General features: G+C 41.1%; 1 protein-coding gene across 1 annotated transcript in view; it reads left to right on the top strand.

The window, feature by feature from the left end:
* The first annotated feature begins 4012 nt into the window (after positions 1-4012).
* The window catches only part of tgfbi (transforming growth factor, beta-induced), a 69639-nt gene continuing 56777 nt past the window's right edge, over positions 4013-16874 (top strand). The window contains exons 1-2 of the mRNA XM_067996223.1: positions 4013-4203; positions 4693-4791. Coding sequence (XP_067852324.1) covers positions 4085-4203; positions 4693-4791 — 218 coding nt within the window. The 5' untranslated portion in view covers positions 4013-4084. The remainder of the gene's footprint in view (positions 4204-4692; positions 4792-16874) is intronic.

A 16874-nucleotide genomic window follows, 5' to 3' on the forward strand; every position in this document is an offset into this window, starting at 1 on the left:
CAAACCTCCGCCTCAAACTCCAGGCTACTGTGTCATAAAGATAATTCACAGTGTTCTTTAAATAAAATCAAGTGTTCCAATCTTGTTATAAGCGACCAGAGCCCTCAAAGTGTTAATGAATAAATATCAGAAAAAAACACTGAAAATTTATGTGGTTGAAGCTATATTTCCATGAACATATTGCTTAAATGTGTGATTTATTTGTCAGCTATGAGTATCACAATTAGTAACACCACATATGCAACCCAACCAGATCTTACTAATGTAAATAATTACCACAAAGCTTAACATACCAGTCCATTTGCTTGTCTGTGACATGGTATGTCACAGACAAGCAAATGGACTGGCATGATGTAATTTTGTCAATAGTGGGAAAATACTTCAAAAGTTTTTTAGTGCTTGGAAAATATTTGCCTAAATTAAATTTTCATTGGGAGCAAACTAATGATTAAGCAAAGGGAATGAATCTTAAAGAGGAATAAAGTACATCACTATTTTGATAACATACACATAGTGGAATTGGTGAGGAGCCTTTATTCCATCTCTACTTCATGTTTTTATGTCAGCTGTGAGTATCACATTGGATATCAATGTCCAGGACACGCCATGTAGTTAGTGTAGATCACCATTTTATGGCTTTAATATAAAAATAACTGTAACAATAAAAAAAATTGATTATTTACTTGTAAACAGAATTAGATAACAGTGGAAGAACTGCAACTGGCCCCAGAGAAAGAGATTTCTCAATAAAGCAGTAATGAAAAATTGGAGATGGTAGAATAAGTGTTAGCATGTAGCAGTATGCTGGCGATTGTTTTTTGCAGTTTTCTTCCCTTTTTCCTGACTCATGCTTGGATATAATTCCACAGGCCCCGGCAACCCTCTAATACCTTATCCAACTAACTATTCTTAATTTATGAGTCTTGACAGTGAGGGCAGGATTTTTCTCCTGGGCAGTTTTGCTGCCAGAGGAAGATTGGGGTAAGGCTTCTGCCTGTCACCCTAACACCATCGTGGCCCTGACCCATTTTCCTGGGTCGGTGCTACTTAATAATGCAGAGAGGGTTCCTGGCATGATCCCCACCACAGCGGGAGCCTTTACCTTTGTAGATAAAGGTCAAGTGGTGGTGCTGTAGCAGGAAAATCACCGCAGCACCAGAAAGAGAGGAGCTTCTGTGAAAGGGGGCAGAAACGTTCCGAACGTCATCTGCAAAATTTTATTTTTGGTTCAGGTTGAACTGAGGCCTACACAAAGTTAGTGACTGGAGGCAAATGAGAGACAAGTGTCCACAACTAGGCCTTCTTCCTCTAAAATGGCCATCAGAGGGTTTTCTCTACTGCCTCTGTGTCTACCGCGACCCATCTCCTGAAGGTCCCTGGAGTCAGTGGTACTTTAGGAAGGGAAATCAGCTAGTTTTCCAGATTCCAGCCCCTCTCCACGCCATCATTCTCAAGGGACTGGTCAGCCGACTTCCCTGCTGGAGTGGGGGAAGGGAGATTCTTGGTGGTGCTGGCAGGGGCATGGATATAACGGTAGGCCTTCCTGCCCATTTCCCTTCATTTTCCATTGCTATATCACCCTGACTATCAACAGGCTATTTCACTGTGGGAAACATCACAGATGAGTCTGGCCCAGTCCTCACTTGACATCCACATACATGCACTTAACAGATATTTGATATTTTAAAAGGAGCAGAAAGTCTGCCTGATTTTTCCCTGCTTAGCCTGGGGACATTTAGGTCAGTTGTATCACCCTCAGTGCTATTCTCAGTGAGATCTGCTAACTCAGCAAAATCAAGGATCCAACTTGGTATTTTCCTGGCCTCTGTGGCTCAGTTGACTCAGTACCACATGACAGCATATGAAGCTTGGTATCCATTATATTGTAAAAATCAGCCCATTCAGTATCAATACAACAGTCGACAGCCAACGGCAAAACTTCATGTATTCATCCTCCTGCCTTTGAAGCTCTCTCCTACATGGTGGAGTTGCCTGAAACTCTATCCTTTTATGAAGAAGTTCAAACTGAGAGTTGGTTATCACTTGCAGGATTGCTCGAGCATGCCCTGTGGGAGAGCCGTCATGTTCAGATGATGTCTTAAACTATGAGAATAAACTGAAAATAAAGTGAGATTATTGGCTTGAAATCACTTCCATGTTTCCATTATTCAAATAAAACTATCAGATCACCCATGGCATTGCTCACAGTACGATGGACAATACACTGTTTTATAACAACAGAAGCGTTATACGATCTAATGCACAATGTATTATTCTGCTGCTAAGGTGCACCTCTGTTTAAGTTGGCCCATCCATTTAATTTTGATATCAGTGTCCAGGATGCTTTATGTAAGTAATCCATCATGTATTATGGAAATCAAGGGATATGGGGATAGGGCAGGAAAGTGGAGTTGAGGTAAAAGATCAGCCATGATCTGATTGAATGGCGGAGCAGGCTTGAGGGGTCCTATAGCCTACTCCTGCTCCTATTTCATATGTCCTTATACACGGTGTAAATCACTGTTTCATGAGTTTATTATCAAAATAACTTTAATAAAAAATAATCATTTACTTGACTATTCTTCTTTTAAAAACCCTGGCTGGGATTTTCCCCTTATGTGTTTGTCAGTCCAAAATTTAGTGAATGGGTGGAAAATCATGGGCTGGCAAGCAAATCAGTGGAAAATTCAGCCCCTTACTCGGTGTAAGTCTGGTCCCAGAGGAGGTCAGTAAGAATGTGGCCCTAGTTTTAGCCCTACCAGCCTGGCAGGAATGGGGCCGGTAAAATCACGAAAATCGACCTACTGCCAATTGAACTGCAGCACAGAAACGTGTCAGAAAGATATCCGCCGGAAACAGGCAGTTACCTAATAAATACACACAAATCAGGGTCCCATGATGTCATTGGGATCCCGATGCTATTTTAACTGGGTAGGTCGAAATTCATGCCCAATGGTCAACCTACTTTGTAAAACCTTGTGGTATTGGCCTCCGAAACTGACTGACCAGAGATGCTGCAAGAATTTAAAGGGGAACTTATCTGAAGGCAGAAGATTATAGAGGTGATTGTGCTACGGAGCTTATTGGATTTCCAAGGCACTAGTAAGCTGTCACATTAATTTTTTTCTCACTTTTTGGCTTCAACCTATCCTCACTAAGCACCCTCTGCTTGTTATGGGTTCTAGTATTGCTTATTTACTCTATTTGGAGGGACATTTGGATGAGGAGGAGCATCAGCAGCAACAGCCTCAGCAACCTGATGAGCTGGGTCTGTTTGCAGGGGAGCATTTTTCTATCAGGAGGTGTCATAACCAACTCAATGTCTATGCACACGTCCACTTCCAGAAGGGCTTACTGTATAATGATCCAGGAATTCTGGCTGATTACTCCCTCCCTGACCCAGGGACCATGACACCAATTGTAGAGCCTCACCACCTCCCCAGTTGAGATCAGCTAATTCAGCACAGACCAGGGATTGAACCTGAGTCTTTCCTGACCTGTACACCTCAGATACTCATCGCACAAACCTGCTGAACCAACAAGGGAGCCTAGTGTAAATCTTAACTTTGTTCAGGTGTACCTGTGATAAATATTTATATAATTCTTGCTCTAAGTTGCAAAAAAAGTTTCCTTTGTTCAGTATAAATGGGAATGGCGGAACAGGCTCGAGAGGCTGAATGGCCGACTCCTGTTTCTATGTTCCTATAACCTTTCTACCTCTTTTATTCATAAATTCCTATGCTATTTGATAATTTCAATGTCTAGTCCTATCATCTTTAAAATCTCAGTTTCATTTGTTTCAGTCTCAAAAGCTTAGAAGTTATGCAAACATTCTGCCAAAGCAAAACAAACAGCGAGAGAGAGATTTCTTTAAAGTTTAGATGACAAAACTGTATGCTACTCCCCCAGTCTGTGGGGTCCTGACCTGCCCACTAGTTACATCAGTTAGATTTTGCATGTTAACTGCTCCTCTCCGCCCCTCCAGCTCAGGGCTCTATAAATTGCAGCTCTGTTAAAGGCAGCCTTTTACCTCAGGAGACTGCTTGGATTTTGCAGAGGAAACAGTCTGAAGTCTTCAGTCAGAATGAAGTATTTTGTTCTATTTGGTTTTGCATTAGTTTTAGTTTACATTACTCTGACCAGTGCTTTATTGCCTTACAAACAAGTATTACAGCACAGCAGGATCAGAGGCAGGCAGCATGGGTAAGCAACTTTTAAAGCACTTTTAGCAAAAGTTCTGTTTGAAATGACCGTACATCTTAACTCTAATTTATTTTAATGCAAATATGATCAAAAGTGCTGTGCTGTATGAATATATACAAATGTTCTAACGTGTAAGTGAGAAAGTCCATGTTTTAAAAAAGCATTTTGGTTCCAAAACTGAGGTTGAATTGTTTGTTCAAACTAAAGTATATTATAAAAACAGGAGTGTAAGCATGTTCCAGTTGATTAAGAATAAAAAACACAATTACTAAAACAGTGTTGGCAATGTTGCCTGGCTTTATATTTATATAGATTTTTAAAGAAGTAAAAACTGAATTTGATGTGACAGTTTTTAATTTAGTCTTGATTTGAAACAATAGTTTCATTGAATAGCTGGGCAGCAGATGGATTGTGCTGCTGCTGCTTCCTGAACAACCCCTGTGCACCGTTCTTTGCTTTAAAAAGAAAAATGTGTGTGTTCCTCCTCAGCCCCAACGTATGTGCTTTGCAACAAGTAACGGGATCCAACAAGAAGTTCTTCACCAACTGCAAACAGTGGTACCATCGGAAAATCTGCGGCAAACCAACGTAAGCAACACATAATTTAAAGTCAATCTTAGGTATCAGCAAAAAATTGAAAATATTTTGCAGAATATTTATAATATTTATAATCAGAAGTCAGTGGTGAAAATGGCCTGAAAAATGTTTGGAAATCATTACTTTTGTTAAATAAATATTTTCACTGTGAATATGTGAATAACCTAGTTTTTTATATATAAACAAAAGATTTAAAAGTTATATATTTAAGTATTTGGCTGAAATTGTATTAATGTGTAGTGGAAGAAACATACATTGATAACTGATTTGCCCAAAATAAAATTGGCAATATTGCATTTCATCAAACTTCCCCAGGGCTTAACTTTAAATTACAAGTGGAAAGTCTTAGTCAGAACTGTACCAGTACAGGTAAATTACAAAAGGATGTTTGATGGTGAAGGACTATGTTTTGAATAGTGAGGTCTGATTTCCTCAGACAGGTAATAAAAAAGGTTTCAATTCTCCACTGTCTGGATATAGTCAGCACAGCTGCAATAAAAAAGCAATAAGGAACAGAATGGAATTTCTGTAGAGGAAATGATTATTGGCTGTAAAAGCTTTTGGGTGAAATATCTCAGCAGCTAAGAGGGTAATGCATTTGGAACAAATAGAGGAAGCTGTGGTAAGTGACCTGCTGCGTGGAATTTTGACAAATCTCCCTTTGTTGCTGGAACTGAAAGTTTTCGAGTTAAGTCTGGCTCCAGACGCCACACAGGCACATGGTGCCACTCACATCAGCAGGCAACTGGAGAAGGAAAACGATGCTGGAGATCTGATTTCATGGGATATTGAAGCCTAAATTGGATCAATATGATCCAGACGATGTAAAAGAAACCTTGTGGTTTTGCCCCTCAATATTTGCATGGTGAAAGGACAGATGTTCATGGTACTTCAGCATCTTTTACAGCTTCACCTTAACGTGCAGACTTATAAATCAGCGTGTTTAGAATTTTCTACAGAAAACCTGTAGAAGTTAAATATTTCTACCCATGTGGTGGCAACATAATTGAGAAGAAATTACATAAAGAGAGAAAAATGTTTCCTGGTGATGTCACTCCCACATGCTGATCAATACATTACCTAATGTGGCAAGAACATAATGTATGATGAGGAGCCACGTGATATGATTTCATCCACTCACGTAATAATCATAACTTATCTGTGACTTCACCAGTTATGGGTCATCAGGACAGTCTATTGCTGGGATTATATATCATATCTCACAGCTCCTCATCTATCCTATCTTTCTTTGATAGGCACTTATAGGAATGATTTTATTCAGGAAATGAAGAGAACACAAAGATCTATTGCAGTCTTTAAGAAGGGTAGGTGGGGGTTTGCTTTCGTACAGTCCATGTGGGTTGTAGAGTAGTGTGATAATAGCACTGTCATACAACTTTTTTCATATTTCAGCTGTCATGCCCTACACTGTGACCAGGATTCACATACACTCCTCCAGAATCAAATAGCCATAAAAAAGGGAAAAATCTGTTAAATTAAAAAGCAGTTGAATGACAAAACAAAGCCTTCACATCACAGAAACACTTAAGTAAAGTTAGACATGTGGAAATATTATGTGAAGAAATACTTCAGAAATAACAAGAACTGCAACCATTGTAAACTTCAAACACTACAAGGACACAACAACCAGTACAGCGATCAAATCAGTGTGTGCGACTACAGTGTGGTTGTGACACATAAATACATAGTAGATTTTCCATTTGGTACATTTTTTCCCACTTACACCAATTACATTTTTTAAATGGCTAAAATTGTTGAGCACTTTTCTAAATAGAATACCACATGATGCCTTTCACGATTCCACATTTAAACTAGTCATGGACCCCACCAAATTTGGACTTCATTTCTCATGTTAGCAGTTTGGTACAGATTTTCAACTGCTGCCTACCCTGTTTATGCTGGAAAATGGGATAGCCAGCAGTTGAAAATTGAAAAATAATTGTCCGCCCTTGACTGCCCAAGACTTCTCTGACACAATGTTCAGGTGGACCTTGAAATGGGAGGCTAGTGCATCTGCCCAAAACAGATGGGAGCCGTAAATAAATACATTGGTTGTAGGACCCCAATGCTATTTTTGTGTACACTCCGCCCATTGGCACCAGGCATTGAGCAATCGAACCAGGATTCCTTAAAGGGACCACTCGTGGCTGCTCAGAAAATAGTTCCAAAAGATTTTTACAGTGATTTTTTGGGGGCCAAGTGAAGCAAGAAGTTATCGAGCACTCCTATGTAGATTCTAAGTGTTTCCTCCCTCTGTTGTACTCTTCCCTGTCTTGTTGACTAAGTGTGTTTCTGCCATAGCTGGTGAGTAAATTCTTACTCAGGATATTTTGAGGCCGATTTGAAATAGCTGAAATCGGTGCTAACGCGACAGTAATGGCTTTAAAATGGAGTTGGTAGACTTACTGTCCCATTAACGATGATCCTCCGGCCGCCGCCATTTATATTGAGGCTTTCCCAGGGTTGTCTGGAACAGCTGCCTGTTTCAGGCAATAGGCTTCTTTACTATGCAAGTTGGGGTCCTATGATGTAGTTAGGACCCTAACTGCAATTTTAAGGGACAAATGAATGGAGTGTGTGCCATACACTCCATGTGACCTGGTGTTGAGCAGCCTAACCTGTGGTCCTTAAAGGAGTGCTCCTCCTGGCTCTACAAAAATCCTGGAGGCTGCTACCAGCTTGGGCTCGCCTGCCTTCCTCAGCTTCGCCTTCCCCCCAGAACCTACCTGCGGGCCAATGTGATGTCCGAAGCACTCAATATTGCGCCAACCCAAAGCCGGCGAGCTTAAGTGGGATGCCCCTTCATGCCATGTAGTTCGCCAGCAGCATGGAAATGATGCCTGAGACTTGAAATAGCTTAGGCATCACACTGGCAAGAATGATAGTTAAAATCCCTTTATCTCTCTCTTTCTCAATGACTCCAAATTTTAATCTCTTCAGTTCTTTCTGTTTCAATGTCCTTCACTATCGTTTTTTCTTAGTGTTTTCATTTCCCCCTTCTCTTTTAAAGTGATGATTCACGCTAAATAATTGTTCTGGGTAATTGGGTGCAAGCATCTTATCCAGTATCTCAACAAAGTTTTTTTTTTATTCGTTCACGGAATGTGGGCGTCGCTGGCAAGGCCGGCATTTATTGCCCATCCCTAATTGCCCTCGAGAAGGTGGTGGTGAGCCGCCTTCTTGAACCGCTGCAGTCTGTGTGGTGACGGTTCTCCCACAATGCTGTTAGGAAGGGAGTTCCAGGATTTTGACCCAGCGACAATGAAGGAACAGCGATATATTTCCAAGTCGGGATGGTGTGTGACTTGGAGGGGAACGTGCAGGTGGTGTTGTTCCCATGCGCCTGCTGCCCTTGTCCTTCTAGGTGGTAGAGGTCGCGGGTTTGGGAGGTGCTGTCGAAGAAGCCTTGGCGAGTTGCTGCAGTGCATCCTGTGGATGGTGCACACTGCAGCCACAGTGCGCCGGTGGTGAAGGGAGTGAATGTTTAGGGTGGTGGATGGGGTGCCAATCAAGCGGGCTGCTTTATCTTGGATGGTGTCGAGCTTCTTGAGTGTTGTTGGAGCTGCACTCATCCAGGCAGTGCCCATTCTTCACATGTGAGTCTAAATTATGTGTGTTGGTGGGTGATTGGAACATGGGGGACAACATTGCCAAGACTGATCTTGTCCTCATATGCCCTCTGAATGAATTCAGGATTACCATAGATACTTTCTCAGGTCAGTGGTATCAGTTGCACCCTTAAGCAATCTGAGTGTCTTACTTTTATGGGAGTTGACTCACATTGCTTTCTATCTACTTATACAATAGCAAAACCCAGAGATGTAATAATAGCATCTCCTTGTTATCTGAACTGGGCATTTGTGTCTATCCCACAGCAAGACTTCTGTGATCAGTGCAAACAGCTTGATAATTCTCTGTGATGCAGAGATCCTTCTCAGCAGTTATTTCTGCCTGGGAAGGTGTATATTTACCCCCTGCACACTTGTATGCACTCTCTGCATAGTATGTCTGCTTCTGAAAATTGTGAAAGGCTGCCTAGTATCATCGTCTAGTGTGAGACACTGTACAACAAAATTGGAGTTAACTTTTATGTATAATGATAGTGTCTGTTGTGGTTAACCAAGAAACTCAGAATGAATACAACGGAACAGACTGTTTGGAAGTGACCTAAAGCTGTCTCTTTATTGTCAGCGGTACTGAGCTTCCAATTATACAAAAAGCATACTTTGTTATATAAATATATGTTAAGCATGTCTGCCTATCCTCAATTGTTGCTGTGAAATTTAAAAATGAAGGATTTCTAGTAAAACTGGATTTTGCCGTCATGGTTGATAATATTTCGCTTTATTCGTATAATGGAACCTAATGTATGAAAACCAGACCAACTCCTATAGTTTTGTCACGTGAAGAGCAGGGGAGATCTCCCTGGTGTCCTGGCTAATATTTATCCCCCAAACAACACCTAGAAACAGATAATCTGGTCATTATCTCATTGCTGTTTGTGGGACCTTGCCGTGCGCAAATTGGCTGCCGCGTTTCCTACATTACAACAGTGATTGCACTTCAGAAAAGTACTTCATCGGTTGTAAAGCGTTTTGGCATGCCCTGCGGTCATGAAAGATGTATATAAATGCAAGTTGTTCTTTCTTTTTGATTGGTTAACATATTACATCAATCTTCAAAGCAAAGACGTAAGAGTCTCAATTATTGTATTTGTATATCCTGTAAGACCATTCATCAGTACAAGAGCCTTGGACTGATGGTATGGCTGAAGACCTGTCTGTAGATTGGTTCCATGAGTCAGTGTTAGTGGTAGTGGTTGGAAATTTGTCGCTAAGTAATCACCAGCCATAAACATAACTCACTTAGATTACATGATAAATACTGCTGGCCTTTTTTTTCCCTTTTAAGCTCTTTGTTGTAAAGTTTAATGGTTGCTTATGTTATGTTTAGATGACGCTTTTAAAATGTGACTTGACTCAGATATAAGGATTCCTGGTCCATGTATTACACATAATGGGATAGAAATTTGACTTGGGCTACAGTGCAAAACGTGCAGTATGGCATCGGCCGCCCATTGCACACGCCGCCCACTGTTCAGTTCCACTGCAGGCAATGGAATCGAATATCAGGGCGGTATAATGGGCGGTCGATCCGATATCACCCATTTTGCACTACCCCCCCCCCCCAGGTGAATTTCTACCCCATAATTTTTGGTTAAAGCAGAATCGAGAGGTTTTTTTTGTTATTTTCTGGGGAGTGTGGTATTGGGGTTTATATAAAATGTACATTATAAATTGGGACCAATAATTAATAGTCCAAAAGAAGAACAGAATTAGGTATTTTTGGCCGTTACAAGATAATTTCAACAACCATAACCCATCAGAGGTGATGAGACAAGCACAGATTATGTTAAACAAACATGATTAAAAAATGCTTTCTTTAAACTTGAAGTGTTCAGGTTTGAGATGCAATTTTTAATGTAACTGGCATGCTTGAAGCCATTTCATTTATTTTATTTGTTTAAACTGCCTGAATGGCAGAGGGAGATTTCCTCTCTTCATTATTTGTATCAATTAGATTTAAGTTTTGGAGACACGGCACAGATTTTTAGGGCTGCCACTCAATACTTCAAAGAAATGAATCTCATGATACTCTACAGAATACTTATTAAATATCTCAGCCTCATGTGATGTCAAGTACAGTGTTGCATTGTAATGGAATGCCACAAAGAGAACATGTTGTTATAGAGATGGTGGACTGAATTTCCTCCACTAACCCACCTGAAATCAGGCAGAACAGTGGTAGAAATGGCAGGAAGATGGGGCATAGGGCCTACCACTGCTTCCCTGCCCTGACGTTGATTTCATTCTCCACCCTTGCCAGATCATTACTGGTTGCCCCTTCCCCATCTTTTGCATGTAAATACTGGATAGGGGGGAGGAGGAGTACTGCTTCCCATCTTATTTCTCTCCCAGGCTCTCCATTACTGCCACTTCCCAGGACGGCATGGTGAAGGTAGCAGTAAGCCTGGTGTAGCAGTGATAATGGCCCCAGTGTGCAGAAATAGAAGGAGAGGACCTTGTAGAGGCCTCCTCAATCTCCAATCTTGCCCCCATTTATTTACCTTTGTACACAGTGGTCTCATTGCTAAAAATCCTTTTGAAGGGAATCTCCTACATTTTAAATGAAACCATAATTGTCAACCCAACATTATAGGATATATGGAGTGCCAGAATCAAACATTACAATTACTTGACATCAGGCCATTCAATATTTCTAATAGCATTCTGTTTCCACACTGAGATGGACTGTTTTACTAGGAATTAGCAGCATGCTAATGACTAATCTTATGGCAGAGGTTTGTTTTATTTCTCTGTTAATAGAATCAGAGATTTTAGGACTACTAGCAAAGACCATTGAAATTAAGTTTTACCAGTAACTGAGGTTAGTAATCCTTAGTAGGTACTCATGATTTTATTTATGTTTTCTAACACCTTGAAAGTTTCACGTGTTTCATGGGGTAAATATATGGTACTTGTGGCTGAGCAGCTATAAAGATACTTTCATCTTAATTGGTCATACATTATTCAGTTCACAGAATCATACAGCTCAGAAGGAGGCCATTCGGCTCATCGTGTCTTTGCCTGAGAATGAAAGACTTGCATTTATATAACGCTTTTCATGACCTCAGAATGGCTCAAAGTGCTTTACAGCCAGTGAAGTACTTTTGAAGCATAGTCACTGTTGTAATGTAGGAAACATGGCAACCAATTTGTGCACAGTAAGGTCCCACAAACAGCAATGTGATAATGACCAGATGATCTGTTTTAGTGATATTTGTTGAGGGCTAAATATTGGCCAGGACACCAGGAGAACTCCCCGGCTCTTCTTTGAATAGTGCCATGGGATCTTTTACATCCACCTTAGAGTGGATGTGTGAAATGATACATTTTGGTAGGAAGAACGAGGAGAGGCAATATAAACTGAAGGGAACAATTCTAAAGTGGGTACAGGAACAGAGAGATCTGGGGGTATACATGCACAGGTCGACGAAGGTGGCAGGGCAGGTTGAGAAAGCGATTAAAAAAGCATAGGGGATCCTGGGCTTTAAAAATAGAGGCATAAAGTACAAAAGCAAGGAGGCTATGATGAACCTTTATAAAACATTGGTTTGGCCACAAATGGAGTATTGTGTCCAATTCTGGGCATCACGTTTTAGGCAAGATTGTTCTCCTTAGAGCAGCGAAGGTTGAGAGGAGATTTGATAGAGGTGTACAAAATCATGAGGGGTCTAAACAGAGTAGGTAGAGAGAAACTCTTCCCATTGGTGGAAAGGTCGAGAACCAGAGGACACAGATTTAAGGTGATTGGCAAAAGGACCAAAGGCAACATGAGGAAATACTTTTTTACGCAGCGAGCGGTTATGATCTAGAATGCACTGCCTGAAAGGGTGGTGGAGGCAGATTCAATCATGGCTTTCAAAAGGGAATTGGATAAGTACTTGAAAGGAAAAAATCTGCTGGCCTACGGGGAAAGGGCAGGGGAGTGGGACTAACTGGATTGCTCTTGCAGAGAACTGGCACAGGCTCGACGGGCCAAGGGCCTTCTTCTGTGCTGTAACCATTCTATGATTTTATGATTCTGTGAGAGGCAGATGGGACCTCAGTTTAATGTCTCATCCAAGAGACAGCACCTCTGACAGTGCAGCACTCCCAAGTTTGGATGAATACGTATCAGATCCAGCAGGTCTCTGACATAGATTCTTTATTTATATGTTGCTAGCCAATAGGCTTCTCATCTTATCAATACCTTGCAATGTTAATACCCTGTCAAATAATAATTCTAAGGACAAACTACTTGTCAAGGGGAAGACAACAATTAACATTTGGACTTCTCCCCCAAAAAGATATTGAAAACACCGATTAATAAAGTTAACAGTGAATCTGTAACATTTGGTAACAATGGATCAAAATATATAATTCATATTGGAAAACCAAGACCAAGGAAAAGTTGGCTGGAAGTGGAAAGTCTGTACAGCCCACAGGAATGAACCCTTGATACAGGAAACCAGAGTGGCCAAGAAGACAAGACTTCATAAATCCTGCATAGGGAGACAGCAATCAGTATGGAGAAAGCAATAATCGCAACCACAGCTGCATGTTCATTGAGTCAGAACATTTCTCATTTGGCAAATATCCTTATCCCCAGATGCTAAGGGTCATTTGCATATGGCTCTTGGAACACTGAGAACTCCTGTTTGCTTTGCTGTAGCCAAAGTTGTGAGGAAGCCCCCTAATCTGAGATTTCCTCCTGTTATAGTATTTCAAATGGCATAATAGCCAGGTATGTGAATGTAACAAACCTTACCCGTCTGGGAATATAAAGAAATTGTGGGTATCAAAGCTCTCTTATGGGCTAATGTTTGTTTCAGCAAGTTAGTTTGATGAGTAATGGTCTATTCCACGTTTTGATTTCTGTATAGAAGGGACAGAGCTCTGGACGAGAACTCTGGTGGGGTGGGGGGGGGGTGGGGATTAGAAATTCAACAATGTTGCCTCTATAAATTTAGCAGTGGGAAGGCCTGCTCCCAATTCACCTGCGCGACCAGGCTACTGCTAAATTCAGCAGGACCTTTTTTTAGGTTGACATGAGAGCAGGCCTCATTTCAATATTGATCTTTCTACACTCATATCCGGACCCGATTGCAAAATTGGTGAAAAGTAGTCAGAGTTTCCAATGGAAAAGAAATTTGGGTGGGGAGTAAAACCAGCTGCTGATTCACTATCATTGCTTTTGCATTACCACTTAAGACAAATTTTACCCTCATTGTCTAGGAGAAGGTTGTACAGAGAAGAGAAGCAGTGTGTATGAAGAATCATTGATAGCATTGTGTGTTATAAATTAGATAGCCAGGTGGTGAAGGATAGAATTTTTGAGCCTGGTCTTCAGTTGCTTCCAAGCCTTTATTCTCACAGCTCGACATTATACACCCTCCTATAAAAGGATACAAGAGGGTCCCCAATTGATACCCACCACCTGAATATTATTAACACTAACTGATATAAGTCACATAGATACAATTAACATTGTGTATGGACTTTTTGATTGACTCAGGATTCGGAGGTTCAGCTGCAGCTTATCTTGTGTTCCTGGTTTTAACATAGAAGTGCAGATAATTGGAAACTAGTGCGGTGTTGCTTTGTAAACGACTGACAACTTGGCTACATATTTCTAATATTATTAAAGATAGAATATAATGTCCAGTAGGCTATAAGAACATGAGAAGTTTTAGAAATAGCGAAAGGTCATTAGACTGCACAAACCCATCCATTTTTATTAAATCAGACCCACCCTCTCACTGTACAACTCAATCTTTTCTCCCTCCCAAAAATACATCCAATTACCTTTTGAACTCGTTTCTAATATCCGCTCTAAAGGTCTCCTCTGATAACTTATTCCATAAGTCTATTACCCTTTGTTTAAAAAAGTTTCACCTGATTTTCTTTTTAACTTCTAACTTCCTAATTATTAACTTGTCTCCTTTGTCATAGTGAGCAATTAGTCTGAATCAACTTTGTCAAATCCTTTCATAATTTAGGAAATAAGAAAGTTCAAGTGAGAAAGGCTATTTGGCCCATTAAGCCCGATCCATGTATGCTTATTTATCATGGATTCTGCACTGCCCAACACCACTCGATGATCCTTCCTTTAAATTCAATCTTTAACTTTGCTTGCCATTTATGAATTTTGAAAACTTTATTTAATAAACCTCATAAAATCCATTGCTCTGTGTATCTTTGAACTATACTACATAGAATTACATAAAAATTACAGCACAGAAACAGGCCATTCAGTCCAACAAGTCTATGCCTGTGTTTATTATCTACATGAGCCTCCTCCCACCCTGCTTCATCTCACCCTATCAGCATTTCCCTCATGTACTTATCCAGCTTCCCCTTTCGACAGCACGTCCCAAACCCGTGACCTCTACCACCTAGAAGGACAAGGGCAGCAGGCACATGGGAATAACACCACCTGCACGTTCCCCTCCAAGTCACACACCAGCCCGCCTTGGAAATATATTGCCATTCCTTCATCGTCGCTGGGTCAAAATCCTGGAACTCCCTACCTAGCAGTACTGTGGGAGAACCTTCACCACATGGATTGCAGCGGCTCACCACCACCTTCTCAAGGGCAATTATGGATGGGCAATAAATTCTGGCCTTGCCAGCGACGCCCATAACCCATGAACAAATTTTTAAAAAATGTATCCATGCTATTCGCCTCAACTACTCCAGCAGCAAGTTCCACAAGTTGAACAATACTAAGTCCAGGAAAAGAATGAAGCCCTGATAGTTTGCTCTGTGATAGGCTGGAAATCTGAAAACTTGGAGTAGAGGGGAAGAAAATTGGTGCAGAACCGGTTTCCAATGGGTTGCTGATCCTTGTTCCTGCATCGAGAACTTCCAACGGAGCATGGGCGGGTGATTCTTCCATCCTCCCCTCTCCATCCTGCCAGTTCTTTTTGTGGACATTTCTCCTGGGGTCTCCCAGAAATTCCACCAGTTCCATCTCTAGTACAACCGGTGGTAGATATGCCTGCATGAAGCATGCGTACATGCCACACAGAGCTGTATGTAGGCCCCTCAGTGTAGTATTCAAACGACAATTGATTCAAGAAAGATCAATTGCATTTTGAATATGGGACCCAGCAATGGTTGTTTGAGCCAGAAAAATCTTTGGCCGTGGTCAATTTTTTTCTTGCCAATTTTTCATTCCTCTGAAGGCTCCTTGAAGGGTTACTGTTCCATATACAGCAGCCCATCCCCAACAACTAGCTTTATTCATGTGAGTTCTGGCAGAGTCAGCAGGCTAGTCAACCACAAGGAGTGTTACGTCAGAGCCCAAATTCTGCCATTTCTTGACATGTGCACACATGCACTTCCCAGTAGGAGTTTGGGCTGATATCCCCCTGTTTAACTCAGGGTGCTGAAGCTAATTGTTGCACCCTTCCATCACCCCAGGAGTGATCAGCTAACTGGACACAGACAGGGAATCAATTCTGAGACCTTCCTGGTTTGTATGGCTCAGCTATTCACTGGATGTACTTGTTGAACCATTGGAGGAGCTGGCAAATTTTCTTCAACAGAATTGAGACTTGGTTCTCTCACTCCTGTCCAGTTTTCTGTATATTTGCTTACACATATTCAGTTGTCAAATGTATTCCTGAGGCGTATGACCTTTTAGAAAGTGGTTTCATCAAAGTTCTGGCTGTTCTAAACTGTGGGAGCAAAGCATGAGTGGATTTATAACAGGTTGCTGAGATGAGCATACGGCATGTAAATCACTCCAGGGCATACTTTATTAGCATTGTTAACGCTCACGAGTCCTGTGTGTTTTTTAGATTTTTTTTTAATACTTGTGATTCTCATGAGAAATTTAAAGAGTGCAGCAATTTTCAAGACCGCTACGTTTTTAATTTCTCATTTGCATTGTGAGCAATAGAATTTCTGAAAATCCCAGTACGCAGGAGAATCACTAGAGTAGAAATTCTGGTCGAGGGTGGTAGTACTGCAATGTGATCCCGGTGATGGGGGCGGGGCAGTGCATTTTGGGTGGAACCCGGATCTGCCCCTCCAGTTCCGTACCTGTTCAGTTGTAATTTGTTTTATAAATATGATATTTGGCCCAATCAAGAGTGACACAGATTTTGCATCTGTGACACTTTGAAGTGTGACACATTCAGAGGGATTGATGTGTTCGTGTGAAGTGATATCAATAAATTTTTACAAGGCAACGTTTAGGCCACAGTTGAAAGTATTGTGTGATGTTCTGGGTGCTCCATTATGGAAAGGACATTAAAGAGAGCATAAGAATCAATGTATCAAGATGATACCAGGGATGAGAAGCTGTAATTATGAGAGACCCTTAAGATATTGGGACCACTTCACTTGGAGCAGAGAAGGCAAAGATAAGATTTAATAGAGGTTTTCAAAATTACGAAGGTTTTTGATAGAGGAAATGGAGGGGGGGGAATCTATTACTCTGGT

This window comes from Heptranchias perlo, chromosome 14, assembly GCF_035084215.1.
Source record: "Heptranchias perlo isolate sHepPer1 chromosome 14, sHepPer1.hap1, whole genome shotgun sequence".
Lineage (NCBI taxonomy): Eukaryota > Metazoa > Chordata > Chondrichthyes > Hexanchiformes > Hexanchidae > Heptranchias > Heptranchias perlo.